The sequence below is a fragment of the Hippichthys cyanospilos genome, chromosome 10, assembly GCF_059441005.1.
Source record: "Hippichthys cyanospilos isolate Australia breed blue-spotted pipefish chromosome 10, RoL_Hcya_1.0, whole genome shotgun sequence".
NCBI classification, from domain to species: Eukaryota; Metazoa; Chordata; class Actinopteri; order Syngnathiformes; family Syngnathidae; genus Hippichthys; species Hippichthys cyanospilos.
Window position 1 is genome coordinate 15,276,596 of NC_142378.1, and position 19,888 is coordinate 15,296,483.

General features: G+C 39.5%; 1 protein-coding gene across 1 annotated transcript; it reads left to right on the forward strand.

Moving 5' to 3' along the window:
- Positions 1-17,226: 17,226 nt before the first annotated feature.
- On the forward strand, positions 17,227-19,571 carry c10h1orf52 (chromosome 10 C1orf52 homolog). Its single transcript, XM_088424809.1, has 3 exons — positions 17,227-17,681; positions 18,340-18,550; positions 18,722-19,571. Exons 1-3 carry the CDS (start codon positions 17,379-17,381, stop codon positions 18,877-18,879), a joined length of 672 nt encoding a protein of 223 aa, XP_088280935.1. The 5' UTR covers positions 17,227-17,378; the 3' UTR covers positions 18,880-19,571.
- Positions 19,572-19,888: the final 317 nt, after the last annotated feature.

Here is a 19,888-nt window from a genome sequence, read left to right on the forward strand (position 1 = left end):
GGGGAGCGGACCAAACCTCGCCGTGGCAGTCGGGCTCGAGCCTAACCGGCTATCGTGAGCCGAACATCCCGCATCCGTCCCGCTACGGCGGCGAAGTCTGCCACTGCCGCCAGTTTATTCACCAATGCACTCTGGTGTTCGGCCAACAGCCACTTACGTATTGGAACGATCGATCCAAGGTGGCATTTATCATGAGCCTACTAACGGACAAAGCGGCGGCTTGGGCCATGGCGGTGAGTGCTGCAAAACCGGACATTAACACCTCACTCTCGACGTTCATTCGAGAATTCCAGAATGTTTTTGACCACCCGTTACGTGGCCGCGAAGCGGGGGACAGGCTGCTCAACACGAAGCAAGACAAACTCAGCGTGGCGGAGTACTCTATTCAGTTCCGCATTCTCGCGGCGGAGAGCGGCTACGATGAGGCAGCGCTGAGTGGCATCTTCCGGCCGGGCCTGAATCCAAACATCAAAGACGAACTTGCGGCAAGGGACGAGACCTCCTCGTTAGAAAACCCCATTAGTGAAATTGGAAAAACCGAAATGTGTCAGTGATCTCAACGGGCGTCCTTTGGCAACTGTGACGCACCAGACATGTACCATCTCGTTACTCCTCTCGGGGAACCATAGAGAAGAAATCCGGTGTTTCGTCATGCCCACACGTTGCGCACCGGTAGTGCTGGGCCTTCCTTGGTTAAAATTACATAACCCGGATATAGATTGGACCGTTCCCACGCTCGTTAATTGGAGCACAGTCTGCCATGCCAACTGTCTTAGAGCGGCAGAATTTTCGGGTCCTCCGGTAATATTGCCTGATCCTAAGGAAATAAATTTAGAACGGGTCCCCGTATGCTATCATGATCTGAGAGAAGTTTTCAGTAAGGAGAGAGCGTTGTCACTACCCCCACACCGGCCGTATGACTGCGCGATAGACTTACTTCCGGTTTCCTCATATCCACCAACGCGACTATACAAGGTTTCCGTCCCGGAGCAAGAGGCCTTGCGCGACTATATCTCCTCCTCTCTCGCGGCGGGGCTGATTCGTCCTTCATCGTCGCCATTTGGGGCTGGGTTCTTTTTTATTGACAAGAGGGACAAGACCCTTCGTCCGTGTGTGGACTATCGAGGGCTGAACGAAATTACTGTAAAGAACAAGTACCCCTTGCCTCTATTGGACTCCGCGTTTTCGGCTCTCCACTCGGCCCACATTTTCTCGAAACTAGATCTCCGCAGCGCGTACCACTTGGTTAGAATCCGGGAAGGGGACGAGTGGAAAACTGCTTTCAATACTCCCTTAGGTCACTTCGAGTATCTGGTCATGCCGTTCGGACTAACAAATGCCCCAGCCGTTTTTCAAAATCTGATAAATGATGTACTGCGTGACATGATCAACCAGTTCTGTTTTGTGTACCTGGATGATATTTTGATTTTTTCGAAGAATCTCCAGGAACACACACAGCATGTTCGTCTTGTTCTGCAGCGGCTCATGGAGAACCGACTTTACGTCAAAGCGGAGAAGTGCGAGTTCCACCTACGGTCCGTACCATTCTTAGGCTTCATAGTGGAGCAGGACAATTGCGAGTTCCACCTGACTGTCCGGTAGGCAAACTATTTGTAGTGACTGACCTCCGGCCACTTGTCCTGCAGTGGGCCCATGACTCGAAACTAGCGTGCCATCCAGGAATCACCAGAACAATATATCTCATAAGCCAACGGTTCTGGTGGCCGGGATGCCGCAAAGACACCATCGACTACGTCACTGCTTGTCCCGTCTGCGCACGGGGCAAACCGGCAAAAGTTTCCGCGTATGCTTGAGTATCAGTGTAGTAAGAGTTTCTGTTGCTACTTTGTTGGTGCGTTTTTTGCCCGTGTCTGCTTTTGTTTGTTACTTTACATTTTCGCGGCTTCCTCCGGGTGGTGGCTTCCCCCTCGGTCGGACTACTAGCTTCTCGCCGTCTTTCGCATAGGTTTTTCTATGTCACTTTTTGTTGGACTTTACATACGGGTTGAGTTTTCTGTATTTGAGTTGCTACTTTTCCCTGTTTACGTTATCCCCTTCTCACGCTGTGCGTGCAACCTTCGTTTAATAAATCCCTTTTATTGAGTTCGTATTCGTCGGTGTCTGGTCTGTAATGGTCCACTGTCGAGTGTTGGGTGTTACGACGTAACATCTCCAATGTTACAGAAGATTTCTCTTTTTGCAAGAATGATAAAGTGTTTGATGCAAATTCATTAAAAGATTGCTTTGCTTTTAGGTAGTGCAAACTTATAAAAATGGAGCAAACAGACAGAGTCTAATTCACAAAGTAGGCGCAAAAAGTGAAATGGCAGTTTTGAGGGGACAAAAATCCCAGCCGGTGTAAAAGTAGTATTGCACAGTGAAATCTCACATTTTGTGAGGTGGCTTACTCTATACTTAATGTAAAAAAGTGCAACAAAAGCAAAAAATATAAAGTACAACTTCTCCAGAACGAAATCACATTTGTAGCCAGAAATGTTTCACTATGAAAATTCTCATGCTCATCACCATGTATGCCCTATTAGTCTCTGAAAAAATCTAGATCAATTCAATATTTTGAAATAATAGATGTGAAATGAACAAATAAATAAACGAATGAATGAATGAATGAATGAATGAATATAACATCGAGAAATATGCCCACAGTACTTAGTTAAACCTCTATTCACGTTAATGACAGGCGATGTGGCATGGAGATGATCAAACTTTGGCACAGTTCTCCAAAAAACTCGACAGCAACAGGAAGCATAATGTGCTCTGAAATGTTCTCATAGACAATGGATCCTCTCGTGACATTGCTCCTCAAAACATTACTGACTGTGGGAAATTCACATAGGACTTTGAGCAACTTGACTTATGATAAGATAGCCTTTATTCTTATTACACCTGTAATACAAGGCAATGAAATTTTGACTCAGTGAGCAAGAACCGCCCAAGAAACATTCAACACAATTGACTGACAAGGAAAGACAAGACTTTGCGGCTTTTCACTTATCGCGGAGGGTGTTCCGGTCCGCTTTAACCGCGAACAACAAGGGATCACCGTAGAACTGATCAGTGAATGAACTAACTGCCATCAATAGTTCCGTCATGAACATATGGGTTTTTGGAAATAATCTTTTGAATGATTTATTTTAATGAACAGATGCTAATGATTCAGTACATGTAAGAGAACGGCCCATCACTGATACAATGTTCACTTTCTGAAAATAAATAATGAAAGAAAGAGTTTCCCTTGATATTGTATTCTCAAGTCTTTCTTTCTTTATTTTATTTCATGCCAGTCAACTGTATTCACTCTTTGCTCTCGCTGCAACCCCACTTAACCCACCATCTGCGGGACTGTTCTTGTTTCAGGGTTTTTGAACAGAATATAAAAGGAGGAAGTTCAATAAGCATGACTGTTCCTTCCCAAATAGAGAAGTGACCTAAGTCTTTGCTCTTTTATGTCCATAAAACAGTACTGGCAGTCTGGGCAGCATACACAAATGAAGTCATGATGATGAAGTCTGTTCAGGCAGTCCCACTAAAGTTGGATGGAACCTTGATAGCAAACATATGATGATGGTGGTGAGTGTTCATCTGTGACTGAAGCTGGGCTCTTAAACCTGTATTTTGCGAACAGGTGTCCAAGCTTTTTGCCCCAGTGGACAGCCAGGCAACAAGACAGAATGTTTTAGCTATTTTTTTTGCCTCACAGTGGGGGAGCTGAAGCTACGTATTAGCCTGAACTAACCTTGAAGCGCAAGGGGGAAATGCTGCTGTAAAATGATACATTCAATATATTTGTGTTCAATGAATTTAATTTTTTTATGTTCACAGTGTGTACCTTCCTTGTAGCATTATAAGTGTTTTGAATGCTGTTTAAACTGGGGTGAAAAATAAATAAAAGCGTGTGTGCTACTTAGCCAGCACCAAACAGCAAACAGATGAAGTTAGTGACTGTATGGTAAACATAATGAATCATTTAAAGGCAGAAGAGTCCGTTCAACTACAAAGTGTAAAACAAGAAAGCACTGTTGTCTAGCACAAAAACACAGAATGCTTAATGTTGCTGTTTCTGCCAGCGAGTACCAGCCTTCAAAAAGTCATAGGCCTAGTCTTCCAGATTTTGAACGTAATGAAGATGACAGTCTTAGTAGTTGCCATAGTGACCCTGGAACACTCACCGAGATTGAACACACACTCAGCTGAAATAACATACATAAATAACAATGGTAAGGTTCTATACGTTTGCTTGTCTGCCAGATTGTGGTGAGCAAGTTTCAAGAGCCAGAAAGTAGAAAGCAATGACTGACCTTCATTGTGAATACTCACAATTTGAAAATGAAATAAATGCAATAGAATGTATGCCTATTCATTAAATACCTTTTAATTAAAATGTCTCTTTAGGGTCACCAAAAGAAAAACGAAAAAAACAACAACAACAACAGAATGAGATGATTATGCTTATTCATTGCCCCAACTATATTTTAAACTGTCGTGGATGTTGAATATTTTCAATTCAAATGGCTCTGTAGAATCATATAAAGTTAAAGAAAGAAATACAGGATGAGATTTAAGTTGACATAATGAGATTTACAGCCGTCATAACAGCAATTAAGGTCATCTTGATGACTATTAATTTAAATTTTAAATTTTCAGTCGTCATGGCAACATTGAGAGTTGTCAATGCGACAACATCCGTGACAGCAATAACGTCTTGGTTGTGATGCCGGGATACACACAAAGGTGACGTGACAAGTTACATTAATCACTGAGAAAGTACATTATTGTCTCTAGTTTCTACTATGGCATATAGATTACTTTATATCTTTGCATGACTACTTTCATTTTCGTCATTATGACTTAATTTTGTCACGATGACTTAAAATCTCGTCATGATGGCTTCAAATCTTGTCATGATGACTTTAATGTCGTCATGTGTTGTGACCAGTGGAGACTGGTTGAATCCTTGATATCAGTTGATTTGCACCTTTAGTTTACTATATTTTGTCATCAAGGAACAGGCTTGGTCTGATGTTTCACAGTCGTTGCGTTTTATAATGTCAAGCTGTCAGTCACTCTTCAATGCTTTTGTTAAACTTTATTTAATGCCTTTGCGTCCAGCCTTGATCGCTTTTGCAACTATGGATTTATATATATATATATATATATATATATATATATATATATATATATATATATATCCTGTTTTATTCTATGTCAAAATGTTGCTCATCAGGCAACATCATGATAAGTTTTCATCGAGGATTTATTTGAGGACTGCATGTTAACTGTTCTGTTTGTAGTGATGAAGAATTACTGCTGCATGAAATTCAAATACATTGTATTTTTTATTCAATAACACACTTTAATGCAGGGTCTTCCTTCGTGGTCCTCAAGGCCTAGTCTCCTGCACGTTTTTGTGACTCCAAACTGCATGCAACACACCTGATTCAAATGATCAATCAGTAAGATCTGCAGAAGCTGGATAATGATCTTGATCATTTGAATCAGGTGTCTTCTAGCAGGAAAACATATAAAAGGCCCAGGACACCAGCCTTTGAGAATCAGCATTGAATAACCCTGCCTTAATGCTTTTTATAGTTGTAGATTCCACTCACTACATGAAACATAATCCTGTTGTAAAACTGAAATTAAAAGATTTATATAAGCATTTGGGACATACCTAAGGTCATCATTGAGACTTCCAGACAGTATTAAGCTGATTGCACCCTTGAACTCAATGGAAACCCAAACATAGAACTTACTAAGACAATGATTATGTCAACTGTGATTATATAATGAAGGTGACTAAAAATGTCTCCAAAATATGGTGTCAATCTGTTAAGTTTAATGTAAAAAAAAAAAAAAAAAATGTGGATCAAAATAATCTCTTGCTGAGCACAGCTAGTTACAATCACAAACATTAAACTCTCCGATTTTAACCCTAAAATTATTTCAATTGTTTACTGGATAACCTGTATCTGCGAGTAACTGGCAACCAATTAAGGTTTTACCTTGCCTATCACCCAGTGACAGAATAGGTTTCAGGACGCCCTCAGAACCAAAACGAACATAAATGGTTCAAAGAGCGTATGAAATAATCCTACTTGTTGTTCGAGTATGTATTCATTTAAAGCTGGAATTTTAAAAAAGCAAACAAGTCTGCCATTTTTCAACAGAAATTTGAAGAATGAACACAAACATATTGGCAAATTTGGATGCCTAAAAGAAAAAAGGTTTACAGGAAATGACGAAGTCCTTAAGTGACAAATATGGACTGTGAAGTGTCTGCTGGTAGAGTTTCACACTGACTCAATTCATAACTCATGAACAAAAAAAACATAAAGTTAAACATAGCAAGATGGGTTTTTTTTGCAGTGTGTCTGATTGGAAAAATATGACTTCATCTTTTCTTCTGCCAGTGTATCCGCACTCTGCGAAATTTCTTTGCGAGTCACGTGTGTTGATATTGGTTGCCAGCTATATACTGTAACGATGCAGTCATTGCAGAGAATCTGGTCGCTTATTGTCTGTTACTGCTCAACATTTTCTCTTTACACTACTGAGAAAAGGACACAGGTAAATTTTCTTCTTGGGGGGAGCATAGACCTGTCACACATTTTGTAGCAAATAAATGTTAATTTCCTGCTGACTAACATGGAGTTACATGATAACAATGTGCCCCTTTTAATCTGGGGGCAGAGTATTTTCTTCCACGTTTATTTCCTGAATGTACCATGCTAAGATGTTCCAAACATTTTGTCCATATGTTCTGACTAGAAAAATGATCCAGGAATGCCTAATAAAAACATTTAAAAGGTCATCTCTATGGAGCTGCAAGGTTTGATGCTCACTCACAGACACTCCCTGTAACATCGCTGGCTTTGTTACTTCCTATTCTTGCATATTAGAAACATGTATGGGCAAATTGCTCGCCATCACTATTTCTATCTCAAATTATTAAGGATTTGTTTGAAAAGTATTGTAACCGCTGTCCAATTGCCCGAATGAGTTGTCATCTAGACTTTAATCATAGAAGTCAGGGGCAGTAAGAATCGCCAGCAAAATTGTTTTCATAAGACACTGTTTTCATCTTGACTGCGTGGCTGTCAACAGAAAATGAATTTTACACTTCATCTCATAATGCAAACTCAACACACCAGAAAAAAAAAGTATCAAATAATGTTGACTGTGTGGGTGCATAAGTCTAAAAATTATTGTCCGTACTGCTCTTCCTCAGTCATAGGAAAGGACCAATTAATTAAGCATGGATTAACTCATTTACTTCCAATAACAATGGATCTTTTACATCTATAGCCATGAATAACAGTAAATGAGTTAATAAGAATTGAACCTACATAAGATATTTTAACCCCTTGAGCCATTCAGTTTTCCTTTCCTTGTTTACACACATGATCAAAGGTCAGGTACTTTTGTATTGATTTATATATATATATTTATATATATTTTTATTTGCGAAACATTAGACTAAGCTATACAATGATTCTTAGACCCTAGCAATGAGATGATGGTTTGGTGAAAATGTATTACTGAAATAAGGTAAAGATGAAAACAATATAATTAATTTTCTTCAGGTCAACATCAATTCTTTAAACAAGGTAAAGGATGTCAGATCACCCTCTCACAGATGTTTAAACACAGTTAAATAAATAGTATAAAGTTAAATAAATAGTAAAATAACCATAAAAATCTAATTATTGCTGTGGTTTGTTAGATCATATTTTAATGTTTATTTTGGTGATTTTCATACCCTGTAGAGCAGGGATACTCGGTCCTTGAGAGCTCCAATCAAGTCTGATACAGGCGTGACTTTCCTAGCCTGATAACAATCGTGATCATTAAATGTGATTAAAAATATGTAATTAACGGGGTCTGTACTTTTGAAATTCAGACTGAAACATTGAAATGCTGTATCATTGAGGCCATGGAAAGTGACTTTTGGGCTGCGAGGAAATTCTGGGCCACCATCCAATGTCTCAGAAGGGGAAAACAGTGTACCATTAACACTGTGTCCAGTGGAGATGGGGAGCTGCTGACCTCAACTCGAGACGTGGTGAACCGATGGGCAAAGTACTTCGAAGACCTCCACATTACCACCTACACATCTTCCTCTGACAATGCAAAATCTGGGAACTCTGAGATGGGCTCTCTCATCTCTGGGGCTGAAGTCACAGAGGTGGTAAAAAAACTCCTTGCTGTCAAGGCCCAGGGGTTGTATGAGATCTGCTGGGATTTCTTAAATGCTCTGGATGTTGTGGGCTGTCCTGGCTGACTCACTCCTGCAATATTGCGTGGTCATTGGGGGCAGCACCTCTGGATTAGCAGACTGGGGTGGTGGAACCCCTTTTTAAGAAGGGGGACTGGAGTGTGTATTCCAACTATAGATGGATCACACTCCTCGGCTCCTCAGTAAAGTCTTTCAGGGGTGTTTGCGATTAGGGTCCATAAGGAGGTTGAACCTCAGATTCAGGAGGAGCAGTGTGGTTTTCCTCCCAGCCGTGGAACAGTGGACCAGCTCTACACCCTTGGCAGGATCCTCGAGGGTGCATGGGAGTTCTTTATCCAGTCTACATGTGTTTTTTGGACTTGGAAAAGCACCTCCAACTCAGAGACTATGGTCCTCCATCAGAAAAGTGTGGATTGCCCTCTCCGGGTCGAGGATGAGGTCCTGCCCCAAGCGGAGGAATTATAATATCTCGGAATACTGTACCTGAAGAAAACCTGGAGAAGAACGAGGAGTACTTTACACAGCAAGGCTGGAGTGGAAATCCAACCCATGACTTTGCCAGATGAGGCAGATATGCCAACCAGTATTGAACCGTGCCACCATCATGTAGTCATACTTAGTTTATTTGTGAATCTGACTTAAAGGCTACACTCACTGTCCTCATCTAAGAATCCCTTTCAATCTGATTAACACGGGATTCTTCGGAAGCCCAAATACAGAGGCTGGCTGTTGTAAAATTGTGATGATGCTGATAATTATGATGTTTTGCACAAGCAAGCTTTTGAATTTCCCACCCAATCAAGTATGCTTTGTACGTAAATGCATGTGATAAAATTGAATGTCACCCTTTTATCCGTTTTAGTCAACGGTAAACCCTTTGGGAATGTTGATATGAAACACTGTTCTCTGCGTTGTTGCTTTTACAAATAACCACAAATAGTCAAGGTCAATGTGTAGGTCAAGGCATCGTCTGATTATTATATCCAGGGTCAAATAGGACGGAGTGCCAAGACAAGTGTCCGTATACCTGACAGGCGTTAACACTTTTGTAACTACACTGCTAAGTTGTGTTAAACACGCTGCACTGCTTGAGGGTGTGGTGCTGTCCGGCCACAGTCCATGTACAACTGCATCAAGGCCCATTTGCCCTCGATCATCCTCCCACCTGTGCCTCCTGGCCCCCTCCTGCGCTCATCCAGCACTAAACAAATTCGCAGCAGGGTCTGACGGCCGGAGACTGCTCTCGTTCATCACCGCACAGTCAAACCACTGACTAGGCCAATGAACTTGGCTGGAAGGAATCTTCAGGCGGCTCCACTTCACTGAGCAGGGCTAATGAGTCAGAAAATCCCACAGTGAGGCCTTCAGGGTTCACCGTAGGCATCGAGAGAAATCAGGTAGTTCAAGAACAAGAGTGAGTTTAAAGTGGGTTTTATGGATTGTTGAAGAAGGAGACAAACCCCCTTTAGGGAGCTGGAGAGATGAGGCATTAGGAGGCAAGGGAACAGGAGGAAGAAGCGGCTGTGTCTCAATGAAGCAAGGAGTACCTCTTTGATCACTAAACCGTGTCTGTATACCAGTGAGTTGGGGGCCAGCCAGGTGCACTCTGTTCATCAAGCTGTTGCCAACCCCCCACCAAGATGCCCCGAAGGTGTGAAATGCGCCCCCAATCCCTTCCACACACACCCTATCACATACCCGACCTACAGCAGAAAGAGGCAACAGGAGAAAAATAGTACCAACCGAAAACCTAAACTTAAAGAGAGAAATCGGTTTACATTGGTCTTTTCCTAAAACATGGGACCACGCAGTGTAGAACACAATATGGATGCATCTCGAGAGACCATTTGACTAGCTGATCTTTATCGGTCTATTCAATCACTAGAAGAATTGCATCAGGACTTGTAGTCATAAATGATGATACAGTGTACATAAATTCCAGTTTGAGTTGTTCCTTAAGGCAGTCAAAATGCTTTGCAATGTTCCATCATTCGCAGAATGATGAATGGAAGACACTGTAATGGAAAGAAGACTCACGAATAACACACACAGCAACTGAGGATTTAATAACTTGCTTAGATATTTTAGATGTGGTTAGAGGGGAAAGAGGTAAGAATCCACTACAGTATCTAAGGGTTGCATCGTATATGATGAGACAATTTGCCGCATGGACAACAGATGTTCTGCCACTGTTCATGGGTCTGATGGAACCGCTCGAGTTTTTGGTTTTCAAAACAACATAATCATCTGATTTTCAATCAAATACTCAACATGTTTACGTCACTGCAATTGGCTGCCAACCAGTTCAGGGTGTCCTCCGCCTCGTGCCCAAAGACAGCTGGGATAATAGGCATTGGCAAGCCAGCAACCCGAGTGACGATAAGCGGCTGTAGAAAATGGACGGATGTTGACTTCATCCCAATTTCTAGTTATTTGAACAGCAAACATGGCCTTTGATGAAAACTGAAAATGGGTCCCACAGACACAAACACAATATATGGGTTAATAATACAAATCTCAATCAATGTAAGTGCACTTTAAAAACAATCCAATTATGAGTCAAAAACCACCAACCCAACATTTAAAAACAACTTTCTTTTGAGTTTGTGACTGACAAACCCAAACCGACCCAAATATTGGGTCGTCCCTTCTTTGACCCATAATTAGGTTATTTTTAACCCCACTGCTTTTAAAGCGAGGGCAACTTGATACTAACAAACTGACAAGATAATAACACACGTGGCTGAAGGAGATGATTCATAGACAAATGGAAACGGGCTGACATGTACAGGGGGACTAAAAAAAACAACAAAAAACTATTGAGACACATTGGGGGGGGGGGGGGGGGCTCATGATTAACATAACATCAAAAATAAATATCCAACAATACAAATAAATTCAAAATTTCATTCAAAAATTGCATGTCATGTCACAGCAATTCCTGAAAATGTCAAATTAATTGCAGAATGTGAAGAAAATGAACATGCCAAATATTGATTGTGTAATTCCAAAATAACACAAATTTTGAAGATTAATTTAGAATTTTTACCTAAAGAATGCTAATGCTAGATTTCTACAATGGGGAGACATAATTTAAAAGAAAAAATACTTGATGACAAAACAAAAACCTTAGGCTGTCTGTATTGATGACAAGTGATATTTATAGTCCACCAATATTTTTGTATCATTACATTCCAAAGTCTTTAACCTACTCTGGATCTGTACCTTGGCAAAATTTTCTATTTCTTTCTTTCTTTTTTTTTTTTAATCAACACTGTGAAACACCAAGAGCCACATTTACTATCCAGGACACTAAATCAAATGTTCTCCTTAACAGTTTGTGTGCAATGTTGTTGGGCAAGTGATGTATGATCTACAGCAAGTATTTTTTTGTTTGTTTTTAATATTGTAATTAGGTAATTAAATTTTACTATCACATAAACTGTGTGTGCTCTTGGCAACAAGTGTAAAAGAAATTGGTGGCGACTGCTGAATTTAAAAAAGATTTATGTTTTCACTGTAAAATTTTGGAGGCATGCAGAGGCAAAATAGAGTTTGAAGTGAATTAGAACCATTAATGGAAGACAAGTTATTATGGAAAAGAAATCAATCACTCAGATCATTTTTGAGAAGTCAGCAATCTCTTTGCATATACTCCTCCTACAATTCCAAAATTAACTGCATGTAAATCTTGCTCATTTGACACAATTCAGGGTGGGTCCCAGTTCATAGATCAGCTTCCACATCTTTTTGCGTCAGCGATCAAGTTAACACCTGTTTTTGCTCACACAATCTTAAGTACATCCGGACAGAAAAGCTGTTTGGTAATTCTGTTCCGTGCATGAAAAATAAAAGGATGCACGGATGAATAAATAAATAAATATAATTTGGCTCAAAATGTTCCATGCTATGCGGCTTGGTGACAGACTGTTTAGCACTCCTGCCTCACAGATCACAAGTCCTGGGTTCAATTCCAGTTAGCCTTAGCTTTTCAAGCACACCATATGATGGTATAACAGAGGCATTCAAGAAACGCTAAGTGTCAATAATAAGGGGGTTCACCCTCATATTGTTTCTGTAAAGTCCAATCTTATGCATTCCAGGCATGAAAACGGGTCAGGGGTGAAACATGTGAAAAGTATCCGACCCTCAAGAGGGGTCATGTGGTATGTTCCCCTAGAAGAAAACTTTGACTATTTCATACTTAAATGTGTTGAATTAAGTGTTTTGGGAGACAGCTGTTTTGATGAGTGCAAGCATTTTATTCATGCATTTTTTTCATTTTTAATATGTTTTTGTCATTTTGTTCATATTCACTTGATGCTAAATAAATAAAACAATGTTCTTATACTACACAGTGATTTGTAATTAAGCGTACATTACAATCTTGTTCAAGCTTGCCTGGTATTGGTGGACTGAATAAAACTTTGTGGACAAATAATTCAAAATTGCCTTTTATTTTGAAGTTTTGACAGTATCACATTATAAGTTATAAGTTTTAATTGCTGATGCGGGTTCAATGATGTTTAAATGCTCCTGAAAATTGCCTTTGTTGTACACAATTAAGGCACTGAAATGCCCAATGATGTGTACGTGTAGTTCTCTATATGATTTCTCTATCTGTGGCCTCATAAATGATGGTATTATGAGGAGAATTTTTTCGCGTCGGACATTACTGAAGGAGTAAATGTGAAACGCATGGACCGCCACCGATTAGGACCATACAGATGTCAGTGGGACTTTATCTCAGAAGCAAGCACAAAAAAAAAAAAAAAACTGCACTGCTCACTGACTTAGGACCATGGAAGAGAAAAAATTAGAACTAGTGCTTACAAGTGTATTGCGATATTGGGCAATGTTTGTAAAAAAATAAATATATAATCAATTAATATTAATTATTATATATATATATATATATATATATATATATATATATATATATATATATATATATATATATATATATATATATATATATATATATATATATACAGTAACAATAACAGTGACTGGGGAAAAAAAAACAAGGAAATTAAAAGAGTAGACCATTTCTATTTATTGTTTTTCAGACCACACATCATTGACATTTATGAGCACACACTAAACCTTATTTTTTTTTAAAAAGCAGCATGTAAAACACAGCAAGGAGGGACTGATTTTGATGGTCCTCTGTGTCGTGTAAGCTAAGGTGTGTTTGGACAGAAAATAATAATAATAAAATCAGACATACACAATATTGGAGATTACGCAGCCAAGACACCTGGTGTAAAATAAAAATAATAGACTTTTGGAAATGCGTAAAAACAAAACTTTGGGTACATTGTACCGTAAATGTAGGTCAGGGCTACTGAGAGTGTTTCGGCTGGCAGAGAAGGCTATGCTGGCCCTGACTGCTACTCACAATAAAGGACAGCTTGGTTCAAATTATGTTCATACCAGAATCAGAACCATTTTTTCTTTGTCTGGTTGGGCCAAGGTTCACTTCTCTCTCTTGCATCAATCCAAGGGAATTTCACCACAGGGGTAAATGCAACAGTATTCAATTTAACTGGATTAATAAGAGCTGGTGTGAACAAACCCTTCAGCCATATACGCACACCAGGTGGCATAGAGCAACTCCTTAATCCGCCCTTTCCCCCTTTTCTGTTGCGATCATATCACGAGTTGGCGATAGAACGTGTATTTTCTTTTTCATCCTTTCCATCTACCGGTAGTTCTTTTTCCGACATCAAAGTGTATGTGTGTTGAATTTTATATTGCTCTGTATTTGGTACTCTTCATAGTTTGAATAAATAACTGGTAATCTGTTCAAACAACATTAAATATGTGAATGTCTTTCTGGATTAAAACTATAGCAAAAATGACAGAAAAAAAAATGTTGTGCCACCTTTAGCCTCTGAGGGTTGGTTCAATGACGGAAAGTAAAAAATTATAAATACATCACGAAAGCGTGAAGCTGCCAATATGGAGTTTTGACTGTCAAACTTAGATCTTCCAATGCGTTTGAACATAGTCATAAATACATTTAAATGGACTTGCAAATTTCTTCCAATGTACTTTTAAGCAAAATGCTAAACGTAGCATTTTAGCAAGTCTACAGAGCATGCGCGTCAATACCACATGTCATTATAGGAATAAATGCAGTGTGTTTAGTATTTAGCCTGACCATTTGACCTATTCCAAAACACATCAAACCATATTTGGAAATACGCTGAAAGGTACATGTAAATATGTTTAAGGGTTCTTGAAAGTATTTTCAATTGGATTTGCCAGCCAAAAATTTACTACAATGTGTAGTTTACTACACATTGGCAGGTCCACATTTCCAAAAAAAAAAAAAAAAAAAAACAATGAATGAATGACTGATGACCTCTAGCAGAAGGTTGGATGAGACACGCATGAGAAAATATGTGAAAATGAGTCATATCATCTTTCAGAGTGCAGACACATACTGCAAACACATCAGATATTTTACCTGTCCGATTTACAGCCTAACCCTAACCCATCAAAATTCTAAATTGTTCATGAATTTGACTTTTCAAATTATATTAAAATTTTCCAGTGAAACCTTTCTACACAGATAGTATTCTGATAATATTGCCATACACAAAGAATTAGCCTACGCCTTTCATGCATACTTAGAGTTACACCTATAAATATGTGATTTGAGGAAGACCCCAGAGAGCTGTATAAATTAAAGCATTCAGAAGGGCATTGGGTTGAATGTGTTGTGTGTACTTAGCCCATAGCCATCCACACTGCAGGACACCGTGGACCATGTGATGGGGATCATCAGCTTTGACAGTCCACCCTGCTCACCCTATTCAGTCTGACCTTTTGAACCAGATCACCCACACTTCTTTTTGCAACCTAGAAACCGTTCTTTTGTTTTTCTCTCCCCTATTACTGTATCACACTCAGGCTTACAGCCACGAGAACAAAAAGCTTTGAGCATTCTCTTTGGGAGATACTTCTTAAAGAATGATGATGTAAATTGCACTATGCTTTTGTGTAACTGTGGTGCTTGACAAACTAAAGATAAGCTGCAATTGGTGCGAGAAAAACTTTATAACCAGGCGCCAGTTTTGACACTTTGCTGCAATGTCACTTTGGAAGCCATGGGGCAAGGAAATGATGCCCTGACAAAAAGCCCAAGATGGTGAATGCTGTCCTTATGATACTTAACATATAGTCTATTAAAAAAAAAAAAAAAAACGTGTATAAAGAATTTTGGAAAAGCTTGTTTTATTTTGTATTGGCAGAAGTGTAGTTTAGCTCACCAAAAGGATTTTGAGTGTCTTTTGTAACTACGGGGTTATGAAAGGTTTCCCAACAAAATTATCTAAAGTTCGATGCAATAATTTCTGTGTGTGTTTTTTTTAATCTCTTTAGTCATGGTTCTGACCACATGAGTATAGCATGGTGGGATAAATCTGCCAGTGAAGGAGCTGAAGAAATAAAAATGGAATCAAACTATTCCATCCAGCTATTGTGAAATGGAGAAAAGGTGAGCTAACAAACAGAAGAGCAGACATATTTTCCCACAAATGCAATCACTCCCTCAGCTTTGGTTCTGACTGGACTTCCAGTAAATCTTCAGGGCACAACAGCCGTGCATTCACGCAGCTAACCTTTAAAATGATCAAATGCATATGAAAAGGAAAGGGACAAGGGTCAAGCCAGAGGAATGGACCATGAATAGTGTCTGTTTGGGGTCTATCTATGATTTATGTGCCCTTGATGCTGTGCTCTGTCAGGTAGGAGTTTGACCTGTGCACAAGGCCAAAGGCTGGTCCCTCTCAGTCTCGCTGACTTTCTCACATGAAAGAAACAGTCTTTTGAAAGGGTGCATCTTATGTTGAAATGTGATCACGGTACTATCTGGAAAATACTATTGAAACTTGACAAGTGAAATCTGAAATATATTTATATACACAATATATACACACACGCTCTCTCTCTCTCTCTCGATCTCTCTCTCTCTCTCTCTCTCACACACACACACACACGCACGCTCACACACGCACGTATTTATTTATTTATTTACTCATTTATTTATTTACAAAAACTCAAACGATCTCAAACACATTTGGAGGTCAAGAAATTCAAGATGCCAACAGAGACAATAACAAGATGTGCAAGTTTTAACACGTTTTCTGGTGATTTCTTTGAAGAATGACAATTATAAAACATTTTTAGATTGACGTACATGTGGATGTGATGATATGCATCGATGTATTTTTTTTATATTACACATACTTTACATATATTTTTTGAAGATGAATGTGAATGGTGAAATAACGCTGAATTAGATTGTTTTCTAACGTGTGCATTGTATTTCTTCTTCCTGGCGCGTTTACGTTTGCTGTTTTTTATTCTTGAATACATGGACATCTAGTGGTCACAAATGTAGGCGCATCCATATTATTCATTTCCTCGTTAAACAGCAGGGGCAAATTTCAAGATAAGGCCTTTGATTTAATTTCTTGATTTTTCATGCTGAAATATTGAGTCACTCACACAGTAAATACTAACATTTAATAGCAGCCACATGGCCGGGGTATTATAAATTGGTTTACTGACCTTCCAGATGGCACGCATTTATTTATTTATTTATTTATTTATTTATTTATTTGGGGTCGGGTGCTGGTATTTTTTCTCACTGAGAATGTACATAGCTTGACCCATAGTTTTTTTTTCATCATCTCATTAGATGGAGCCTAGTGGCGATGTTGTCCGTTTTCATACTAGTCGCGTGTGTGACGTTTTCCACAAAACAAATGCCCAAGAACTAGCTTTAAAAAAGCAAAAAGTATGCCATACATACGTATATATGCCTAAAGAACTCATAAATGACTTGAGGGGCGTGTCGATTGCGAGACTCCCGGTACAAGCTGGCGGTCACTCAGCACGCACGTGTAAGCAACGCTTGACGGCATGCCTTTGCGACTTTCTTTTACGACATATGCAAACCAAATCAATTTGCGACCGTGTTGGAGGCTGATTCAAAATGGAGTAAGATTCTATAGACGTAAACAACGGAATGCGGTTTTCTGTAACCGAATTGCTGTGGTTATTTGTACTAAACAATATATGTGAAGAAGAGAATAAATAGACCTACAAAATGACAGAAGACAAGAAGACGGGCTCTTTAGGATTCTTTTCGAGTTACGACGATTTGAGCGACAGCAGCAACTCAGACGAGGAAGCTGAGCACCGCCGGAGGGATCCTAGCCAGAAACCAGAGACAGAAGCAACGGGAAGCCTACCGAACACTTCCCAGCTAGAAAGCAAACGAGAAGCTGGCGAAAATCGTTTGCCCAAACCTGACGAGCTCTTTAGCTCGGTGTCCAAACCGGCGTTCCTCTACAATCCTCTGAATAAGGAGATTGACTGGGATAACTTGACTGTCAAAGCTCCCGAAGAGGTAACTTAAGATGGGAGTTTGGTGGATGATGTCTTACCATATGTACAGCAGTCAACCAACTTTATCTACTGACTCGATTTAGGCAAAAACAAACGGGAGGCATGATATGAGTGAAACCCTAACATCCACGCGTGATTGTCTGGACTACTTTTTCTTGCTCCACAGACCTGGCATAGGCCACATTTTATTTTGGCCTAAACTGGAGATCAGAGAGCCTTACCTACAGTTACTACCTCAGTTCTAATGCTACCGTTATGTGTATTCCATATCTTTGTTCAAACACAATCAGATTTGATTTAGACTATACACTATGCTTCCGAGATGCCCCTCTTGTACCGTTTTGCTGTCCTCTGGTTCATTGGTCGCAGCTTTGTTATAACAAATTATGACTCGTGACTGTAGTGATCTGTACAATGTGAGATGCAGAGGTACATGCTTTTATATTGCATTATTGTATAGTATTGATATTTTTAAGTACAGCATAATTGTGACAGTGGTGCTATGAAGCCGTTAAAGAAGTCAGGTAAGTGCTCACTGTAAAGGCCCAGGTACCAAATGCACTTTTTTTTGTAGGTGTTTTATATTTCAACGCTGGCATTAATGGTCTACAGAATGCACTCCTCCAGGTTTCATTTGGGTTCCCTCTCCTTTTTTTCAGGCACCCAGAGAATTTAAACCATGGCTGACAAATGCTGTGCCCCCTCCCCAAAGTTACACAGCCGAGCCTGAGAAGAAAAAGGGCCCTCCTCCAGGCATGGACATGGCTATAAAGTGGTCCAACGTGTATGAAGACAATGGTGAAGATGCACCGAAGGCTCACGCAGGAAAAGCCCAGTTCCTTCCTCCAGAAGAACAACATGTTGATTCAGGTCAGTTCATCTATTTTTTTCATATGCATAAAATGAATCCGGCAACGTCTCAAAACTGACGTAACAGCTCTAAACTTGAAAGTCTTGATCATTTCTACTCTAATTTAATATTGTTCACAAAAATTCAAAATAATTACTGTTTCCCCACAACGATCCAACTCTGCTATTTAGATCACGAGGAGTCCAAGACGTCTCCTACATCAGCCAAGAAACGTCGCGTGGAGAGCTTTCAGCAAAAGGAGAAGAGGAAGAGAGACCTGGGACAAGCCACTTCTGACAAAAGTTTTGTTGAAGAAGAAAAAAGAATCCTTAGACAAAAGGTTGAATGAAATCCAAAGTTGCTCCCAAATGGAGTCGGTTTCATTTTTTTTTTTAAATGTGTTTGTTTTATCAGTAAAGAGCATTAGCAATAGGCACATTTACATTTTGTGTCCTTAATAGGATTTGGACTGGACCGCATTTGAATAGAACCGGACAAAGGTGTCTGCCAAGTGATGTACCTGTAATTTATCGTGGTGTTTGTCTTTATGTTCACTCACTTGTTCTAATGTACAAATGCAGCCCTCTGGCATCACTTGGGTGTGTCCTGCTTTAATACTACTTTTCACAGTTACAAGGACAGACTGTCTTGAAAGAGTTCATCTCACTCCTTTTAGCTGATATTTTCTCACTTTTCCTTAATGAAGCAAACATATAGTTTAAATAAAATTGGTACCAGTGGTAAATATTATGGGGATTTTACTCTGATAAAGTTGTAGGATGACGTGCAATAGTACAACAGCATATCACAAGTCTGATTTTGTCATTTGATTTGCATGTTCATTTACCTTAGCTAATAGAGATTTTTGTGGGACAATGTGTCATTTTGTGTTATATTGTCAAGGGTTTCACTGAACAGAATATTGTATCGTACTTGTCAATTCAATGTCCAAAAGAGGTGTATTTCACAGCTTTTTGCACCAGATGGCGCCAATACGTCACTTTATATATTCCACTGCACTAAATAGTGACGTCAAACGTTTGTTTGCCCGGGATTCTTGATTCTTCCTTTGCGTGTGTGTTTGCGTGCCCTAGGCTTTATTCCAGAAAGTGGGGACCAAATCCCTAATTGTAGGGCCCAATTTGCTGGACCCCAGAATTTCAGACCTTTTTTTTTTTTGAGGATCAATACTTGCTTTTATAGTATAGGTTTGAATTGGGGCAGTGCTGGTAAAGTATAAACAAACCTGTATCCTGTTTAACATTAACAAAAGAAAAAACAATATAAACCAACTTTCAAAAACTATTATTTTTCACAGTGTTTATATGGGTTACAACTGAGTCGAAAACAGAAAAAAA